Here is a 21,701-nt window from a genome sequence, read left to right as displayed (position 1 = left end):
CACGGCCGACCCGGGTTCGATCCCCGGCATCCCATATGGTCCCCCAAGCACCGCCAGGAGTAATTCCTGAGTGCAAAGCCAGGAGTAACCCCTGAGCATCGCTGGGTGTGACCCAAAAAGCAAAAAAATAAAAATAAAAATAAAAATTTAAGAACGACGAAAAAAAGCTCTGGTAAGATGAATAAAAATTAAAATATCCATGGAATAGCTTCAATAGGATTATGTTCATACCCTAGATATTCTGAAAAAGAAAGGAGAGGGGAAATGATATCATTTTAGGTGATGTCAGCCAAAAAGGAAAGAGACAGATACAGAATGCTCTTTCTTTTATGTGGGATATAAAGAAATATGGACTGGAGTAATAACACAGTGGGTGAGACGTTTGCCTTGCATGCCACTGACCTGGGTTTGACTCCTCCATCCCTCTCAGAGAGCCTGGCAAGCCACCGAGAGTATCCCACCCGCACGGCAGAGCCTGGCAAGCTACCCGTGGCGTATTCGATATGCCAAAAACAGTAATGACAAGTCTCACAATAGAGACGTTACTGGTGCCCGCTCGAGCAAATCGATGAGAAACGGGATGACAGTGAGAGTGAGCAAATTGATGAGAAACGGGATGACAGTGACAGTGATGACAGTGACGAAGAAGTATAATATGGAGAATGATTTAAAACAACTAGTACCGGCGCTGGAGAGATAGCACAGCGGGTAGGGCGTTTGCCTTGCACGAGGCCGACCCGGGTTCAAATCCCAGCATCCCATATGGTCCCCTGAGCACGGCCAGGGGTAATTCCTGAGTGCAGAGCCAGGAGTAACCCCTGTGCATTACCAGGTGTGACCCAAAAAAGCATAAATAAATAAATAAATAAATAAATAAATAAATAAAATAAAACAACTAGTACCTGAGAACTGGTGTACAGAACTGGACTTACCAAGGGGCTTGAGGTAGTTGGGAGGCAACCCTGAGCAAACAGTGGGGGGAAGCAGACAGTCTGGTGAAGAGTATGATGTTGGAATGCTGGCTTCATGGAATCCTGCTGTTTCTAGTATTGTAAATCATGTTACTTCACATTTTTTTTTAAATAGTGGATGAAAAAACAATATCCTAGAATTTTTCAAATCTGAGATGGGAGTAATATATTTAATTAAAGAATATCACAGAGTTTTCAGCCACAACAGCAAAAAATGGATCACCGAGACAAACTGCACTTAAAATGGGAAAAGACAAATATGGAGATTGAATCTTTAAGGTAATGCACACAAAGCAAATATCTCATAAAGCAGACTCCCCCACAAGATTCACAACAGAGTTAGCAAATGAGATTCTATGGACCATAAGGCAATGAAACGCCATCACCAACATACTGAATCATTAAACGTGAGCTATCCAACAGAGAACAATCTAGCCAGCCACGTTATCACTCAGATTCAAAGGAATGATGTAAAATTTTACAGATAAACAACAGTTGCAGAAGTTCATAGCTACTAAACTAGCTTTGCAAGCAGACAAAATGGTCTTCCATAGATTAAAAAAAAAACTATTTGTAAGTAACAAAAACACCTTGATTCCAAAAGATATTTGCAAACCTATATTTATTTCACATCAGCAAAGATGAGGAAAGAAAATTTGAAAAGAAAGTTGGACTTAAACAAGTCAAATGTTTTATGACATATAAATGGAAAAGAAGTAGTTGTGTAAATACACAATGGAATATTACTCAACTAGAAGAGATAAATCTTGCTTTGGCTGTAACTTGGATGGAACTAGAACCATGTTAGACAAAATGCATCAGAGGGACAGGACAAATAATACACCAAATGATCTCATTCACCCATGTTATATAGAGAAATAAAACAAATGAAATTTTGATATATCTTTGTGTTTTTTTTGCCTGTATGCCTCATGGAGGAATCAAACCTGGGTTGGTGGCATGCAAGGCGAATGCTCTACCTGCTGTGCTATCGCTCCAGTCCATATTTCTTTATATCCCACATAAAAGAAAGAGCATTCTGTATCTGTCTCTTTCCTTTTGGCTGACATCACCTAGAATAATATCATTTCCCCTCTCCTCTCTTTTCAAAATATTTTCAAATATTTTCAAAAATACATGGCAGAGCCTGGCAGGCTACCTGTGGCATATTTGAAATGCCAAAAAATAGTAGCAATAAGTCTCACAATGGAGACGTTACTGGTGCCCACTGGAGCAAATCGATGAACAACTGGACTACAGTGCTACTACATTTAACCTTTCTACTAATTTTCACAAACTTGCCACCACAATACCCAAAGGGATTTGATAAGTGACATGAATAAGGATATTTATGGTTAAACCCGTCCATCCCTTTCTTCTCAAGAGATATGTAACAGAAACTTACCTCCTTTAATCATAAATCACTTTTCCCTTTATTTAGCTCCCTTGTTTCTAATATGGTCAAGTGCTTTAATAAAACAGCTCAGATGACAATTTCAAGCAAATTCTAATATATCCCTTTGCTCTACAGATGCAAGATAATAATTCAAATTTTTTGTTTTACTTCTGGTACTAGACCATACATCCTATTTCAAACGAGTTAATGCAGGCCCATCTTCCTATCAGTGATTACAGTATCCCATGGGACCAAGAGGAAAGAGCTGTAAGATGCAAGCTTCCTTTACCTGAGGTTCTAGTTACTAAATTTATAAGACAGACACCGTTTAGGCTTTCTCTTGCCAGACATTTACTTGTATCTGATACATTTAGCCATTCAATTTTCTTGGATCTCTCTATTTAGCTTCTCCTATTGGTTATGCACTCTCTGTAGTTTGTATGTTTAGTTGATTACTGGTTGATGCAGGGCTATAAGTCACTTTTGTCTAAGGAATTTACTTTTATAGAAGTCACTTTTATGTAAGTCATTTTTACAAAAGAGACATAGCTTTCTTACTTTGATTTTGTATTTCTAATCAACACTTTTTTTCTCTTTTATGTGATGCCAAGAATAAAATACAGGGCCTTACATATGCATAGCAAAGCAATTCTACTGAGTCACATCATCATCATCATCATCCCGTTGATCGTCGAATTTCTCGAGTGATCTTAGTAACGTCTCTATTCATCCTAGCCCTGAGATTTTAGAAGCCTCTCTCTACTCGTCCTTCCCAATGATGCCGCACTGGAGTCTCTTTCAGGGTCAGAGGAATGAGACCCAGCTTGTTACTGGTTTTGGCATATGAATACACCATAGGGAGTTTGCGAGGCTCTCCCATGTGGGCAGGAAATTCCCAGTAGTTTGCCAGGTTCTCCCAGAGGGAGAAGTAGGCTATAAGATGTCAGCTTCTGGGAGCTAGCTTTTAAGTCTCTGGATGCTGGTCGTTGATGGGATTACACAGTGTGGGAGGTTTGTGTGTGGGGGGGGAGGAGTCCCTGAGTGTGACCGCCTAGCTACTGGGAAATGGGAAATCTGGGCGGAGGAGGCCCAGTCCCGATCCGAGCAGGCTTGGAGGTCTCAGTCCCAAGTCCCACGCACCTGGATTCCTCTGCTGGTACCTTCATGCATGAGGCTCATCCGAACGTGTGGAGAGGGACCTTGAGCATGGCTGTGGCTAGGCTCCGGAGGTCTTTGGCCACCGGGAGCTCTGCTCAGGGCGGGGAGGGAAGCTGGAGCCCACCCCTCTGAGGGGCCCCGGGGAAGACAGCCAGGTGTGCGGGCAAGAGACTCTCTGCCTCTGAGTCACATAATCAGTTCTAATTACTTTGATGTGGTATCACTCTGAAAAACCATCTGGACTGTTTTAGAACTGTGAAATGAATCAAGGTCCAGTTGTAACTCAGTTGTCAGTAGTAATTTCCCAAGTTTTTTTCTCTTTTTTTATAGCACCTTTACTGATGTAGTGTTTAAGGAACTTGCCTCTTCTTTGTAACAGTCTCAAAGAAGAGGAAAGATTTCATTCTATAATCTTTTTCTCTTTTCTCACTATCTCTTCTCAAAACTCTATCTACTCTAACGGATAAGGAGAAGTGTGGGACTAACAGTTATTTTGGTGACGGACATCACTGAAATGACACTGAAGGGGAGTGGTGACAATCAAACATCTACAAAGAAGTAAAATTAAACCTCTGATTAATTACTACATGGTAAATAACAAGCCAATGAAAAAAATAAATAGTTTTCATTCTAGAATGTACAGATGTCGTTTATAGTGTTCATATCAGTGCATTTCATGAGTCCCTCTTGCACCTCATGTTATCATATGCTTTTCATAATAGAATGCAATATCATCTTACCTGTTGAATATTTTCAGTGAGGTTAGAGCCGTCAATAAACACCTCCCCAGAGGTAACAGTCTCTTCCTCTGTCAGGATTTGAAATAGACTTGTTTTTCCAGCTCCAGTATATCCTAACAATCCAAAGCATTCCCCTTTTTGAACTGAGAAGGAGATATTTTTCAAGGCCATAACAACTGGATACTTAAAATAGATCTAAAGTATATAGAAACACAACAGAGTGAGGAATATGTAGAGATGAAGTACAAGACACTCCCCTAGTGTTAGAGAGAACTTCGAATGTTTTTGTAGGAATTTTTATATGATCCTGGGAAAACACATATGCAGAGTCATACACACCAAAACAAAAATTTACATGGGAATGATGAATTGTTATGTATGAATGAAGCAAGAATTTGTTAGTTGCCAATGCAGATACCTTTGTGAGTTCCTTTACAATTATTGCTGAATCTAGCGATTCTGGTGTCTCTGTCAGGATTCTAATTCTTTCGTTTTTAACATCTTCATCTTCTTCCTCTAATCCCACGGATTCCTATTTTTATTTTAAGACAAGAATCATAGAGGTGAATGGTATTTAGGCATCTGGTCTAGAACGAGTCTCTTCATGAAAGCTAGACTGAATGATCATCTTAGTGGTGTCAAAATAGAAGAAGAGAAGATCTGAGCCATTTCAAAAATATATGAATATTACACATCATCATCTAATGTACAGCTTGATTTATTGTTGAATAAGGGATACATTATCAAACTAAAGAGTCTGGGGACTTGGGAAGAAAGAAAAATTGTTCTGCACCGCATATAGAGTGTGGATTATGGTAAACACTAAACTTTTAAAAGCAATCATTCAAACGGATCAAAATGACCACTTGAAAACTCAGGCCAGGTCTTCATGGTCTAATCTAGTTTACTGTAGGTTATAGAGATCATGAGATGCAGGGCCATGATAGGATTAAAGGAGGTTCTTTGTTTCCCTTCCAATGGAAAGATGCAGATGGACAGGACAGCAAGAGAATTGCAGTTTGGAAGTTATCTTTGAACCTCCAAGTAAATAGACTGCAATGGAGTGGACATAGGAAAATAATGCTTTGCTGGACAGAAGGTGCCTAAAAGAGGTATAGACTGTTGGATTGGAGCGATAGCACAGCGGGTAGGGTGTTTGCCTTGCACACGGCCGACCAGGGTTTGATTCCTCTGTCCCTCTCGGAAAGCCCGGCAAGCTACCGAGAGTATCCCGCCAGCACGGCAAAGCCTGGCAAGCTACCCATGGCGTATTTGAGATGCCAAAAACGGTAACAACAAGTCTCACCATGGAGACGTTACTGGTGCCCGCTCCAGCAAATCGATGAACAACAGGATGGCAGTGCTACAGTGCAGTGCTACATAGACTGTCACCGGGGCAGGGAACATATAGGACAGAAAAACAGAGGCAAGCACATGGGGACACAGAGACGTGTTACACGTGGGAGACGCCACTCAGTTCTGAGTGTTAGTTTTAAGGTCTGGCAGGTCATGAATCTCAAAACCCAATTTTGTTTGCTTGTAAAACCGTCACTGCAAAGCCAGCATGAGGCAGTTCATTGCCACACTTGCTTGAAATTCCCTCAGGCATAGGTGGAAAAAAGCATTGCCCAGTTTTTGATTTTGGGTTCCTAAACCACCTTCTAGAAATCCACGAATCTGTTCTTAGTTGTTCCCTCTTCCCTCTGCCCCCCAGTGGTGACACTTTCAAGTTCTCCAAGGGTTAATTAGTGGTTTCTGTCTTAGACCAGTAGTGTTTTACTCTAAGGAAGTTCTTTGTAAGAAATTTTGAACTCATAAACTAGGGGAATATGGCTCTCTGGTTTTTCTCCCACTCAGCAGCTCCTGATTAATGGGAAGGATGCAGAGACCCCTTATTGATGGGCTCTGACTCATTTGATCGCTAGAGGTGCTGAGTCTGGTGAGAGACAATGCCACCGTGCCACTAGGATACCGCTTCTTGCTTGTGTGTTTGTAAGAACATAAAACAGGCTACCCCTGATGCTGAGAAACAGATGTATGAATCCAGGGCTAGGCTAGGTGAGTTATTAAAATTGAATCACGACTGAGCACTGGCAAAGAAGTTTTAAAGGGTCCTATGGAGAGACTAACTGGTCTCTGGTTATAGTTCTTAGAAATGTCCTAGGTTTGGGGCCGGAGCGACAGTACAGACGGTAGGGTGTTTTTCTTGCAAGCGGCTAACCTGGGTTCAATCCCTAGCATCCGCCATCCCCCAAACAATGCCAGGAGTTATAACTGAGTGCAGAGCCAGGAGTAACCCCTAAGCATTGCTGGGTATGACCCAAAAAGTTAAAAAAAATAGTTATGCCATAGGCATATCTGGCATTCTTAGGAAAAGTGTTACTGCAAGAAAACATACTGTAAAGATAGGTGCTCTAACAGGCCCCCTCCAGAAAGAAACCTTTCTAAAGGTATATAAAAGTGATATAAAAAATAATAACTGGTTACAAGATTGCCACTGAGGATCACGGGGTAGAATAGCCTAGTACAGATGTTCTCACCAGAGGAAAATTAATTATTATGAGCCTGGTGCTTCAGTAGCTACAAGACTAGAAACTTCAGAATTATGGGGGTAGGAATGGGATAGGGGAACATTAAAGATGATGGATCAGACTCTAAAATTATCCTCTGAGCATGGGAGCGGCTCCATTTCACAGACTATTGGAGCCACAGGTAAATATGTCATACTCCAGGGAACTCAGTTTAAGTCTTACTGCCACAAAACATATTCACCAAAACTACAAACTCTCTGAAAGGACCAGATTCTTTTCTCTAAATCTTCAGCTCCTGGATATCATGCACTGGATCCATCACTCTTGATGAAGAATTGGATATACCCTTCACCTCCTGAGGTCGGAGACTCACTCCAATGGCTCTTCATAAAGGAAGAGGAAACCCAGACTCCAGAAGACCCCAAGGACAGGGAATGTCAATTTCAGCCTCTGGAAAGCCTACAGGACCTCTTCAAAGCCCCCTGGTTAATGAAATGAGCCACAAGTACAGCTTCCAGCCTGAAGGAAATAGCTCCCAGCCATCCACCCACTTATATTTGAGCATTTGGTAACTTTTTGGGGAGGGACACTCTCCCCCTTCTATTGATGTTCTTAAGACACCTGATAAATATCTCTTGTCTTCTAATCGAGTTGTTTCCCCTGAATCTGAAGATTTCAAGGGAGCATTTGACCATCCAGCTCCGAAGTTGGCTCATGTACATCAGAACCCCATAATCTTCTCTGTCAGAGAAATAAGGGGGGGGTGTCTCAGGGAAATCATATTTAAAAGTTTCTGTATGGCAAAATTAAAGGACACCAGGGCTGGAGTGATAGTACAGCGGGTAGGGCGTTTGCCTTGTATGCGGCCGACCCAGGTTTGAAAAATACCTGCTTTGGGGCCGGAGCGATAGCACAGCAGGTAGGGCATTTGCCTTGCACGCGGCCAACCCGGGTTCGATCCCCGGCATCCCATATGTCCCCCAAGTACTGCCAGGAGCAATTCCTGAGTGCAAAGCCAGGAGTAGCCCCTGAGCATTGCTGGGTGTGACCCAAAAAGCAAAAAAAAAAGAAAAGAAAAGAAAAGAAAAATACCTGCTTCTTGTAAGCCTAACACTGCTTCCTAATTCTTTTCACCTCACAGAGCAAGAACCCACCAGCACCACAAGTGCAAAAAACAGTTATATTAAGAATACAAGGAACATTACCAAGATTGATTATATGCTAAGTTATAGGAAAAATATCAATACTTTTAATGAAAATACTTGAATGAAAATAATACAAAAAATGTTATTTGATGGCAAGAGAAACAAGCTAATGATGGCAATAATATGGTTAGAAACATAAATATTTGTAATTATTCCACTGATATGTAAGTAATTCATGCAGAAAAAGAATGATACCGGAAATTATAAAATACTTTTAACAACTTAAGTGATATTAAAATATGCATAGCAAATTTTCAGGGGGAAACTAGAACACAGGCTATAGGGCAATATCTAACATTAAGTGGTTATTCTAGACAAATTAGCACTCTAGCACTGTTGTCCTGTTGTTCATCGATTTGCTCGAGCAGGCAGTAATGTCTCCACTGTAAGACTTGTTGTTACTTTTTTTTGGCATATTGAATACGCCATGGGTAGCTTGCCAGGCACTGCTGTGCAGGCGGGATACTCTCGGTAGTTTGCCGGGCTCGCCAAGAGGGATGGAAGAATCAAACTCGGGTCTGCCACGTGCAAGGCAAATGCCCTACCCGCTGTGCTATTGCTCTAGTCCCTAGAAAATTTAAAGACTTTAAATATATAAGCATTAAGAATCCCAAAATGATACTAAAAGAAGGAAAGCATTAATAGAATGAAACATATAAAGGTTCAGACCCATAAATTAACAAAACAGAAAATAATAAGAGAGAAAACTTAAGGAAGACAAAATTTGGTTATTTGAGATGACCAATAAGTGAATGTAGTCCAATGTATATAAATTATAAGCAATACATTTCAGTCAAAAAAGACATTTCTGTCAACATTGTCTTTCATGTAGTTAGCGATACAATCATACACAAATATATTCCTTCACTTTTAATGATCAATTTTTAAGTGATTCTTTTCAATTTTAAAAAATGTGATTGTGTGTTTTTTGAGGGACACTCCCAGTGCTCCAGGATTACTTCTGGCTCTATACTTGGATATCACTCCTGCCAGCCTTTGGGGGAATGGATGTGTTGGCAAGGATCCAACCTTGGTTGACTGTGTGTAAGGCAAGTGTCCTACCCTCAATACTGTAGCTCCAATCCTCACATTATTCTTACGGGTTGAATCTTAGTTACTCACCTTCTTGTATGCTTTATATACGCCAAATAAAAGTTGTTTATTGAAAAATGTTCTTATTTTCCAGAAAGTAGTTTCCACAAAGATGATCAAGAAAAGGCAAATAAAACCTATAATAACCATTCTGATCAGGGACATTCCAATCATTTTTTCATGCAAGGAAAAAACACTACTCTGGTCACCTGAGGAAGAAAAGCAGAAATTCTTGCTGTGAAACACTGGCTAAGAGTACAATAAATAGGAATAAAAAGGAATTAAAACATTCGGTTAAATTGAAATAATAAATTAATATTTAAAATAGAAGTAATTATCCTGCTACATGAATATTATTTGAACAATTTTGAAGACAAATGTTCATGAATATAGCAGATTGCAATAAAGTAAACATGCATATTTTACTTTCTATCTCTATATAATAAATCTATATACATGCCCAAAGTGTTTCAAAATAATAAAATATTAAATTGATAATTAGAAGTACTAAATTGAAAATTCTCACAAAAGATTTATAAAGTTTTATAAAGGTAAAAAATATTTAAAAGTTAATGACAACTGACTTTTAAAAAATCTCTTTGGAAGAAAATAGTAAGAAAAACATAATTTCTGTTCTAAGAAAAATATAAACTATACTCCATTAAAGCTATAAGAAGGGATGTAATAAAGGGAGATTAAAGAGGGCTAAGAAGTTTAATGGATAATGCTAAAAGTAGTTTTATACTTTGGTGATATGTATGTATGGCAACCTGTTTTGAAGAGTTACTAAGTTACAACCTTAAAATATGTGTTATCTTAAAAACAATGCTGCATTTTTTTAAAAAGTTATGGACTTTACAATGATTTTGGGTTTACAAAAAAGCTGCAGAAAGTACAGAAAAACCCATTTTACTTATACCAAGTTTACTTATTAATAACATACTATTATGGTTCAAATTATACTTGCTGAGAAAATAGCAATACACTACTAACCTCGGTCTGTGATTTAGTCACAATTCCTGACTCTTAAAATGAAAGTGTTCTTCACTGTCACCAGATAGACTTTATAATAACCTTAGAAATCCTAATGGCTATCAGAAATCAGTAGAATCACAAGGACTAGTTTGATATTATGAACGGGAGCGATGCATGATCGATGCTCACAACACCTGAAACGTAAGAGTTTCAGGTACTTCCCACATCCTATCATGAGTAATGAAAAAAAGAATTTAATGGTATTCCTAGGCTGGGACAGAAACCAGGAAAGTCCTTAAATACATCAAAACTGTAAATATTGCTAGAAAATGAAAAAGGAAACTAATCTTCTCAATGCTGAATAAACAAGGATATCATTAGAAACGAGATTCAATAAAATCGAAGAAGATGGGAAAATTTTAAAGAATATTTTGTTCTTAGTTTGTGCAAGTGTTTATATATCTTGACTGTTACCTCTTTGTCAGAGGTAACAGTCTTTCTCCTAGTTCTTATTTTAAGCTTCTTTATCTTAAGCTTCTCAATTTGAGGCATTAGCATTTGTTTATTTATGTCTCTAACTGCTTGGTCACTGGCACTGAGCCAATGAATGCAGCTCTAGAGTTAGTATCACGAGGAGTTTTGACTATATGTTCCTCAGAGAAATTTAATAATTTACATATGACAGTGAGACCTTCAGTTCATTTTATTTAGTTTTTCAACCCAAGTGCCCTAAAACAGATGACTGGTTAAAGAAACTTTGGTACACCTACACAATGGAATACTATGCAGCTGTTAGGAGAGATGAAGTCATGAAATTTGCTTATAAATGGATAAACATGGAGAGTATCATGTTAAGTGAAATGAGTCAGAAAGAGAGGGACAGACATAGAAGGACTGCACTCATTTGTGGAGTATAGAATAACATCACATGGGGCTGACACCCAAGGACAGGACAAGGACAAGGAGGATTTCCCCATAGCTGGAAGACTGTTTCATGAGTGGAGGGGAGAAGGCAGATGGAATAGAGAAGGGATCACTAAGAAAATGATGGCTGGAGGAACCAGTTGGGATGGGAGATGCATGCCAAAAGTAGATAATAGAACAAACATGATGACTTCTCAGTGTCTGTGTTGCAAGCCATAATGCCCAAAAGGAGAGAGAGAGTATGGGGAATATTGTCTACCATAGAGGCAGGGGGAGGGTGGGAAAGGGGGGGATGTACCCGGGATATCGGTGGTGGGGATTGTGCACTGGTGGAGGGATGGGTGTTTGATCATTGTGAGAATGTAACCCAAACATGAAAGCTTGTAACTATCTCACGGTGATTCAATAAAAATAAAAAAAGGTTTAGCAACAACAACAAAAAGTTGTTGTTTATTTAACAACAATAAACATTTTATTTAGTTTTTTGTTTGTTTGCTTGTTTGTATGGGGGGTCCTGGGGCCACACCCAGTGGTGCTCAGATTTTATTTCTGATTCTAGAATCAGGGTTCATTCCTGGAACTTGTGTGGTTCCAGAGATTGAGTTTGGGTCCACTGCATGCATGAAGAAATGAAGAGAAGAACAGATCCTTCTGGAAAGAAGGTAGATTGAAGATGCGATGCAGAAAACCTACAGGCAATAGCAGAAGGTGGAGAAAAACCTCAAAATAACTCGAGGGCAGATAAGAGAACTAGGGGATGAAATCAAAAGGAACCACCTAAGAATCATCAGAGCTCCAGAGGAACAGGAAAGCAACCCCAGTTAGGAAGAACCCGTCAAAGGCTGATTTCGAGATTAATGGTTCGCAAATAGGTTTTATAGTTTTTATAAGTGAAAGATTTAAAAAAAGAAAGAAAAGGATCTTTTTTTAGTAGTTAGTTTTGCTGTGTTTTTTTTTTTAAACAAGAATCTCGAGAGATTTCAGGATTGTTACCATTTTTCATGAGAAACACTATAATATTAGCAAAGTATTCCATCACAAACAGACCCATATTCGTTCTAAGATAAAAGGTAAAGCCCCCTGTGGCACTGTTCTAATGTGACTCTAAACATACCTAAGTCTAGTCTCTGTGTTGAAAGCAAAGTCATGGCCATTACAGGAATACATTTATTTTTTCTTTTTGGGTCACACCCAGCGATGCTCAGGGGTTACTCCTGGCTCTGCACTCAGGAATTACTCCTGGCGGTGCTCAGCGGGCCATATGGGATGCTGGGATTCGAACCTGGGTCGGCCGCTTGCAAGGCAAACGCCCTACCCGCTGTGCTATCGCTCCGGCCCCTACAGGAATACATTTTAAAAACTCTTCCTTAGTCCTATTAATTAAAAACTGTGAGCAGTCTTATCTTGGAAGGTGTGTCCCCAAAGCCTGTGCTTCTAACAGGTTACTCATTTGCTCATTGGTCAGCTCTTATGATCTAAAATGACCAACTGGACCTTACACTGACCTTGTTAGCATTGTTAAAAAAATCATTGGCCTTTTTTTAACCAGAAAACCCTTTTTTTTTTGCATCAATATTTACATCATCAATATTTACAACATCACCAGCAAATGATGTTTTTTTTTTCTCATCTAAAAAAAAAATCTCTTTGCCTTTACTCATGGTAGAATAAAGGGGCCCATATGCAGTTCCAGTCATTGAAATGGGGTCAGCAGCATGCAGGGCAAGCACCTTAACTTCTATACTATCTCTTCAGCACTTCTTCTTGGCCCTATGTTAATCTTGTATTTTTATTTGTTTGGTGACTCCCAGATGTCCTGGTCACCTGATTGAAGGCAAGAAACAGAAAAAAAAATAATTTACATTCCTTACCAGAAAATTAGCCTAGTTCTCCCTTTTGGAGAACCTGGCAAGCTACAGAGAGTTTCCTGCCGCATGGGAGAGCCTGGCAACTCCCCGTGGTGTATTCATATGCCAAATACAGTAACAATGATGGTCTCATTCCCCTGACCCTGAAAAGCCTCTAATGTGGCACCACTGGGAAGGATGAGTAAAGAGAACCTGCTAAAATCTCAGAGCTAGAATGAATGAAGATGTTACTGGGCCTGCTTGTGCAAATCGTTGATAAACGGGGTGACAGTGATACAGTAATAGTGATAATAATGATAGAATGGAATTACATATATATAATATTATTTACACAGCACCGGGGGCAATTTGTGGGTGTAAATAATATTAGATATATAATAATTCTATTCTATTCTATTATTATTATATTATTATAATATTACACCCACAAACTGCCCCCCCAGCCATGTAATCCCATCAACAGCCAAGATCCAGAGACTATAAAACAATGGTCTCAGAAGCACATGGCCACATTTGCGGCCTCATGACCTCTTATAGCCTAGTTCTCCCTCTCAGAGAACCTGGCAAGGTACTGAGAGCATCCTGCCTGCACGACAGAGCCTGGCAAGATCCCCGTGGCATATTCGATATGCCAAATATAATAACAACGATGGGTCTCATTCCCCTTACCCTGAAAGAGCCTCCAGTGCAACACCATTGAGAAGGACGAGTAAAGAGATGCTGCTAAAATCTTAGGGCTAGGACAAATGGAGACGTTACTGGTGCCTGCTCCAGCAAATCAATGAACAACAGGATAACAGTGATATAGTGATTGTTTCATATAAACTTCAGGAGAGTTTAGTCTAGTTCTTGGGAAAAGGTCATGTGCATCCTTATAGAGACTGAATTAAATCTATATAATGCTTTGGGGAGTTATTGCCATTTTGAGTCTTTATTCTCCCAATCCATGAGCAGGGGATGCGTTTCCATTTCCTCATGTTCTCCTTTATTTTTTTTTTTAAATATTTTTCATTAATTCACCGTAAGATACAGTATCAAAAATTTCATGTTTGAACTTTGATCATATGGTCATCCAACACCCATCCCTTCACCAGATCCCCAGTTTTCCCTCCCCCCCCCCCTATACTTCCCCCTGCTGGTGTGGCAGACAATTTGAAGGTATTCTTTCTCTAGTTACCTTCGATATTTCGAGACCAGTCCTTCCTCTCCTTATATCTGCTGAAAAAACAACTTCTAGACAATGTGTTTTGTATTGTTATGGATATTATATAATGTTGCATGGCTGCAAAAGCGGCCACGTGCTTTAGGAATTCTAAGATTTTAATAATTAGTGTCTGAAGAAATTGCTGCCGCAGGTTGCTCATGTCCGAGAGTCCTGCCCTCATCTGGAGCGGCCCAGCCGAGAAGGCCTATTGCAAAGTCCTGGGCCATCTCTGCCACTGGGTGCTCAGCTCCGAGATTCTTGTGTGTGTCTCTGGATCATGGCTATGTGGGAGCTGGTGCTTCTCGCTGGCTTCTAGAAAAATGGCGACCACTGGAGCTCTTAGAGGGCAGGCGGTGGGACAGCACCTGCCCCCATCTGGAGTGACCCAGTGGAGAAGGCCTGTTGCAAAGTCCTGGGCCATCTCTGCCACAAGTTGCTCGGGTCTGAGATTTCTGTGTGTGTGTCACCTCCTTTATTTCTTTGAGTAGCAATTTGTAGTTTTATTTATTTAGGTCCTCTACCTCCTCAGTTAAGCTAATTCTAAGGTACTTGATTTTCTGAGAAACAATTGTGAGTGGGATTTTTTAAAAAATATCTCTTTCTTCTCTTTCATTGTTTGTGCATATGTTATCTTTGGATCTCAAATGAGTTTCTATAGATGACAAAAAGTTTGGGCATTTTTCAGTTCACCAAAAAATGTACATTTTGATTGCTGAGTTGAGGTCACTGATATTGTATAAATTAATAATAGAATTGTTACTTACCATTTTGCCATGGTTTTTCTTTGAAATCTCTCTTTTGTTTTATACCTGGGTATCATATTTTCACTCCTTCTATTTACTCCAGGTGCTTTATTCAGATGTTTAAACATAGTGTTCTAAGATTTGACCTATTTTAATATTAAAGCAAGCTAATTTTAAAGGTTATTATGAGTACCAATTCTTCTTCTTCTCCTCTGTTTTATGTTCTTGGTGTCATGCTACTTCTAGATGGGATTGTTTTTCATTCATTTCATAAAATTCTTAACTATATATTGTTACTTTCCTTACAAACACTCATCTACTTAAGACTCACCACTTATGTTCTTATGTTACTTCCAAGTAACCTATTGGGTCCACTTACCCCTCACCACAAACCTGGTCCTCCCAGGTCTGTATTCTAGTATCTGAGTTTTATTATCAATTGATATTTAAAATTACCTATATTTTTAGACTAAGTAGAATATCCACTTAAAAATGACATATTTTTTAAGTGAATGTATCCTGATTTTATCCTTTTAACATGGGCAGATTGCTCGTGTAGCTCATGAGTCGAGCCTGAAAATAATCTTTTAATGACTCAGAATTCCCAGTAGATACTTACTTAATTCTTCACAATTTAATTTGGCAGAAGGATTCTGTGCAGCGCACAGTATTCTACGGCGGTAGAAAGCAAAATAGCTAACCAAGCAGTTCCCAAGGTTGAAATTGGGAAAGATTACTACTGCATTACGCAAAAAGTTTATGGTGGAATTTGATATGGCACGTTGAATATCTAAAAATAAGTAGATAAGATTAGGGTTTATTATAAGACACAAAAGCTACTAAACATGTATTATGCTTCTATAGTTTTTTTTCTCTGACCTCGCTGTTGATATCAGTTTATGGAAACAGAAAATGAAGGTCACTAAATGCAGTCAACAACTTCAGTTTTAAAGTTACCCTTACGAATGCCCTGCCACAGAGGCAGGGTGGGATGGTGGGGGATGAGGTGGGAGTGGTGGGAGGGATACTGGGAACATTGGTGGAGGAGAATGGGCACTGGTGGAGGGATGGGTAAACGATCATTGTATGACTGAGATGCAAACATGAAAGTTTGTAAGTTTGTAACTGTACCTCACTGTGATTTACTAATAATAAATAAATAAAGTTACCCTTAAGGCATACTTATATTCTTATATTCAGGGCTGTTTCCTTTATTGCTGGCCTTCTACCAATTTAGCACTTTATTCAAAGTTGGGTTTTCTGCTGTTGTTTGCTTGTCTTGCAGAGTACCACTGATAGTGTTTTCTGTTTCTAAAAAATGGAAGTATTCTTTGATGTTCCAATTTCCTAATCTAAAGTGGTATTTTGAGTTCATTGAAAGTGGAACATTTTATGACAGGTTATGAGGAAAGAAGTCTGTGATTCTGGAATTGTACAAGGAAAAATAAATTGACAAAGAATTAAGTCAGATTAATTTACGTTGGAAGTTGGATTCAATGATTGAGGGACTATTCTTTCTTTTTTAAAAACTTTATTCATAGCTAGTCACCTTAGTGACTCTATTTCCCAAATAGTTTAGAGAAGGAACAATAAGGAGATAATGATGAATGGCCTGGAAGGAAGAAAAACTCATATTTGAGTAGGTCAGGAAAAAATAGTTTTTCTTCTTCCTAGAAAATCAAAGGGTACTTAAAAGATTGTGCCTTTTCATTAAGAAAGAAAATAGGGCAACTCAGAGAAGGGAACACCAAGTAAAATGTGGTTGGAGGTCATGTGGGGGAAAGATGACTCGGGCCGAATATAGACTAGAGACTGAACACAACGGCCACTCAACACCTTTATTGCAAACCACAACACCAAATCAGAGAGAGAGAACAAAAGGGAATACCCTGCCATAGTGGCAGTGTGGGGAGGGGGGAGACGGGACTGGGGAGGGGGGGAGGGATGTTGGGGTTTACTGGTGGTGGAGAATGGGCACTGGTGAAGGGATGGGTTATCAAACTTTGTAAGGGAGAAACATGAGCACAAAAATGTATAAATCTGTAACTGTACCCTCACATTGATTCACTAATTAAAAATACACTATTAATTAAAAAAAAGAAAGAAAGAAAATAGAGAACTACTTTTGTCCTTCCCAGAAAAGAACTACTGGTGAAAGAGAAAGCCTCAGTTTATCCTTGCCAGCTGTTGTGAGCAGTCCAGTTTTTTTTGACTTTCTGCAAATTCCCAGGCTTTTTCTGATAAACAGGGAGTTAACAATTGTCCATAATAAAATTCTTCCCCAGAGCTCACAGGGAGATTAAGATAATGGGAAACACCTAAAGCAAATGATCAGCCAAGGATGTTAGATCCCGGCATCCTCTGTAACATTTGCCAAGAGCCCAATTTTCATTTTAAAGGGTCTACCTGAAAACCCTTATCCCTTATCTTAACTTCCCTGCATTCCCTGTAACACAGACCTGGTTCTCCTATCAAAAAAAATCCACAAAAAGAGCCATAGTTGACTTAGTCCTATACTAAGTTCCTCTCCACTTTTTTCTTCTTCTAGTCTACTTTCCAATAAACTTTTCCTACTTTCCAAGTCTTGAGTCCGAGCATCTTGATTATTTAAACTTTATTCTTAAAGATATTGAATGAACACAGGGACCCACTGCTGCTGCTTCTGCCTCACTGGCCTCTCCCCAAAACTCATTTCCTCTCCACGCTTCCCTCTCTTCACATCACCACAAAGTGCCACCATCAAGGTTCTACATTTTCCAGGACAAGAATGGTATCATGTAGTTGTAATACACTTGTTCAAACTTTTGGAGGTTTTGCTTCTAAAAAGAGTGCTGTTCTTTTTTTCTTCTTTTTTTGCTTTTTGGGTCACACCCAGCGATGCTCAGGGGTTACTCCTGGCTTTGCACTCAGGAATTACTCCTGGCAGTGCTTGGGGGACCATATGGGATGCCGGGGATCGAACCCGGGTTGGCCGCGTGCAAGGCAAATGCCCTACCTGCTGTGCTATCGCTCCGGCCCCAAAGAGTGATGTTCTTTTGTTCTCTTGATCTCATCTCCATCTCTGCTCTATTTTTTGGGTTCTGTCTCTGTTCTGGCTGTCTGTTTCTCCCTCTCCCTCTCTCTCTCTCTTTCCATCTCATAAATGATTCTCAGGAATGAATGCTCCTAAAATTTCCAATATTTGCCACAATGATACCAACAAATCCCTATGATGGAGGTCAGAATGTTTACGGGCAGAAAGAACCATGTCAAGGGATCTGCAGGTCAGCTTCAATGTAATTATTTTAATGTGAAGATTCCAAATTTACACAATGCCTTAAGTATCACAGATATTCAAAGTAATATTGGCATCTCAAATACAGTATTTGAGATATCACTTGTATACACTCCAAACACAAAAAATATAATTTTTGCCTAATATTCTTATGCCATTTTTACTTATTAGTTTATTTTTTGCCTTCAGGGAAAGGAGGCGTTCTGTCAAGCCTATATACTTACCGTATTGAAATGTATGATCTACGAGGAGAGTGAAAATGCCAGAAATGTAATTAAATACAGAAAGCATGGCATAGGCAGTACCAGGCCGTTGATAGAGGAAGCCCATCAAGTACATGAGGGGAATGGAAGACCAGCCATATAAAATGAAGATCAGCATTGTGTCCAGAAAGCGGTAATCACTGATATATATGTTCACTCGGCAGTACTTGAACACTCCCTGAAACAGCACACACATAAAAGTGATACCAGCAAAGTGAAAAGCAAATGCAAAGAGAATTCAAGTTAGGTTATTTAGAGAGGAAAATAATGAGTTCTATGTTTATCATAGAAGTGTTGGGGCTGGAGCAATAGCACAGCGGATAGGGCATTTGCCTTGCATGTGGCTGACACAAGTTTGATTCCCAGCTACCCATATGGTCCCCTGAACCAGGAATTACCAGAGCTAATTCCTGAGTGCAAAGCCAGGAGTAACCCCTGTGCATAGTCAGGTGTGACCCAAAAAGAAAAAAAGAAAAAAATTAAGCCTATCAATTTGCCTCTGAAAAACACTCAGCCTACTGGCATGAAGAAACTTCTACCCCTACTTTACCAGTAGAAAGTTCATAAGTTATATTAGCACTCTAATTCTAACTCCAGTTCCAGAATGGAAGCAGATTTCTATTTATTTTTTAAATGCATAAGTCATAAAATGTTATACACCTTTCAATTTAGTCCCTGTGTTCCATTCCTCTCTTCCACTTCTGTTTTATCCTACAGGAACTCGAGGACATAGTTTCTTAAGTTTTCTAACTCCAATAGAAGGACAGTAGAAAAAGACAAAATTAGGAAGACCTAGTTTGAATTTTGAGCTCAATAAAATCATTCATTATCATTAAGTAAAATGACATATTTACTTATGATAGTTAGAATTGCTACTACCAGAATGCAATAAATAATGTGTTGGTGAGGATGTGGTGGGGGGGAAGAATTACTGTGCAAAGAAAACTGTGGTATATATAAACACAGTAAAATTCTATCAGAAAAAAATATAAATCATGCAATTTGCCACTTCATGGATGAAACTTCAGGACATCATTCTAATTGAATTCAAGCCAAAGGAGAGAGAGGGAGAGAAAAGATAGGAGAGGGAGACAGAGAGAGAGAGAGAATTATCTCTCTAATATTTGAGATATAAAAGTCCAGAGAAGGGGAGCAACGGATGGCCAAAAGCAGTAAAATCTAAGAACTAGTCTGCAGAATGAAATTTGCCTGTGCAGTGTAATCTGCACAGTTGCATAGAGTTGGCGAAGAAACAAGGAGGGCAGGGGAGATAAGAGAGACATCTTGAGACAATGGTGGAGGGAAATGGGAACTCTGGTGGCTGGAAAAATGTTGGAATGTTGTATGCATGAAGCCCTTCCATTGATAGTATTGCGAAATTGTGAATCATGGTGACTAAATTAAAATAAAACAGAGCCCCTCAAATGGGAACTCTAGTATCTCGTATAGTGTTGGAATGTTGAATGCATGAAACCCTAACAGTGACAGTATTGAAAAATTGTGAATCATGGAGACTAAAATAAAACTTAGTCCCCAAAATAATAAATCAAAAGATAAAATAATTTCTCAAGTGTTGACACACATATTATTTGAGAAGAATGTTGGGGGGAATTATTTATAATGTATTTCCTCATCAGCTATCATTTTTCTGAGTTTTAGTGAACGAGATACCAAGTTATAAAGGCTTTATTTCATATAAGACACAGAATTTGGAATAGAGAGACATCATTTAAAATTAGAAGAACTAGAAGAACTTAAGTGTGGAGGGTAGAACTCAGCAATGGAGTCTTTGCCTAGTATGTTTGAAGACTGGGTTTAATCCCTGACACATAAAAAAATTAGAATAGTTCAGTTATAAAAGAGTCAGCAACTAATATAAGTAGAGTATTATTTTATATCATCATCATCATCATCATCCCGTTGATTGTCGAATGTCTCGAGTGGTCTCAGTAACGTCTCCATTTGTCCTAGCCCTGAGATTTTAGAAGTCTCTGTTTACTCGTCCTTCCCAATGATGCCGCATTGGAGGCTCTTTCAGGGTCAGGGGAATGAGACCCAGCATTTTTACTGGTTTTGGCATATGAATACACCATCGAGAGTTTGTGAGGCTCTCCCATGTGGGCAGGAAACTCTCGGTAGCTAGCTAGATTCTCCCAGAGGGAAAAGTAGGCTATAAGATGTGTCTTCTGGGAAGACACATCTTATAGCCTACTTGGTTTTAAGTCTCTGGCTGTTGGCTGTTGGTGGGATTACATGGTGCTGGGGGCAGTCCCTGGGTGTGACCGCCTAGCTACTGGAAAATGGGAAATCTGGGCGGAAGAGGCCCAGTCCAGATCCGAGCAGGTTTGGAGGTCTCAGCCCCAGGTCCCACACACCTGGGTTCCTCTCCCGGTTCCATCAGGCGTGAGGCTCATCCGAACGTGTGGAGAGGGGCCCTGAACATGGCTGTGGCTAGGCTCTGAAGGTCTTTGGCCGTGGGAGCTCTGCTCAGGGCAAGGAAGGAAGCTGGAGCCCACCCCTTTGAGGAGCCCCGGGGAAGACAGCCAGGCATGTGGGCAAGAGACTCTAAATAAAATAATTTATTTTATAAATATGAAATGTTTCTAAAACAAAAGTGGGCTGGTTGAATGTCTTGGGCACTTTGTTGATAGTGGATCACAGTAATTTGTACATCAACACTATGCACATTAACATTATTGTCACATAGACTATCAAAAATAAATTTAAAGAAATGGAGTTGGCTAAAATTAAATGATAATATACTATGTTTAGCTAACATTTATTTAGTGAGTAATGGAAAAATTGCATTTATTGAAAATAGAAAACTATGGGACTATTATATTATTGTATTATATTTTATGTAACATTTATTTAAAAATTAAGTAGTTAAATATATATTTTATAAATTAATACAGGTTGCAAATTATTTTTTTAATTAACTTTTTTTTATTAAGCACATGTTCTTCATTCTCTATGCGGCATGACCTCAAGTTAATAAATGCACGTCTCTTTTTTCTTTCATGTGTCCATGTGTGTTGGGAGAGACCATACTCAGCTGTGCCCAGGGCTTCTGGCTCTGGCTCTAGGCTCAGGGATCCCTCCTGGCAGGACTCAGGGAACAAAATGGGGTGCAGTATGATTTTTGTATTAATCACTCTCAACATCCTTCAACTCATACAGACATATGTATATCCATATACACACTCTAGAAGAAAGACACTTTAACATGAATGGGCAGTTTACATATGGCCCACAGTTGACCAGAGTAGAATTGATATATGCCCATATGCCATGGGTAGCTTGCCAGGCTCTGCCATGCAGGCGGGATACTCTCGGTAGCTTGCTGGGCTCTCCAAG

The 21,701-nt window shown here is 39.4% G+C and overlaps 1 protein-coding gene across 1 annotated transcript in view; it reads right to left on the bottom strand.

The window, feature by feature from the left end:
* LOC101548908 (phospholipid-transporting ATPase ABCA3-like) overlaps positions 1 to 21,701 on the bottom strand; it is a 70,617-nt gene that overhangs the window by 8,202 nt on the left and 40,714 nt on the right. Inside the window, exons 21-25 of the mRNA XM_055136795.1 lie at positions 18,306 to 18,522; positions 15,427 to 15,597; positions 9,124 to 9,302; positions 4,684 to 4,797; positions 4,266 to 4,460 (exon numbers count right to left, since the gene is read on the bottom strand). Of these exons, the coding sequence (XP_054992770.1) occupies positions 4,266 to 4,460; positions 4,684 to 4,797; positions 9,124 to 9,302; positions 15,427 to 15,597; positions 18,306 to 18,522 (876 nt within the window). The remainder of the gene's footprint in view (positions 1 to 4,265; positions 4,461 to 4,683; positions 4,798 to 9,123; positions 9,303 to 15,426; positions 15,598 to 18,305; positions 18,523 to 21,701) is intronic.

Source organism: Sorex araneus, chromosome 4, assembly GCF_027595985.1.
Source record: "Sorex araneus isolate mSorAra2 chromosome 4, mSorAra2.pri, whole genome shotgun sequence".
NCBI lineage: Eukaryota > Metazoa > Chordata > Mammalia > Eulipotyphla > Soricidae > Sorex > Sorex araneus.
This window is presented reverse-complemented; position numbering and strand designations above follow the sequence as displayed.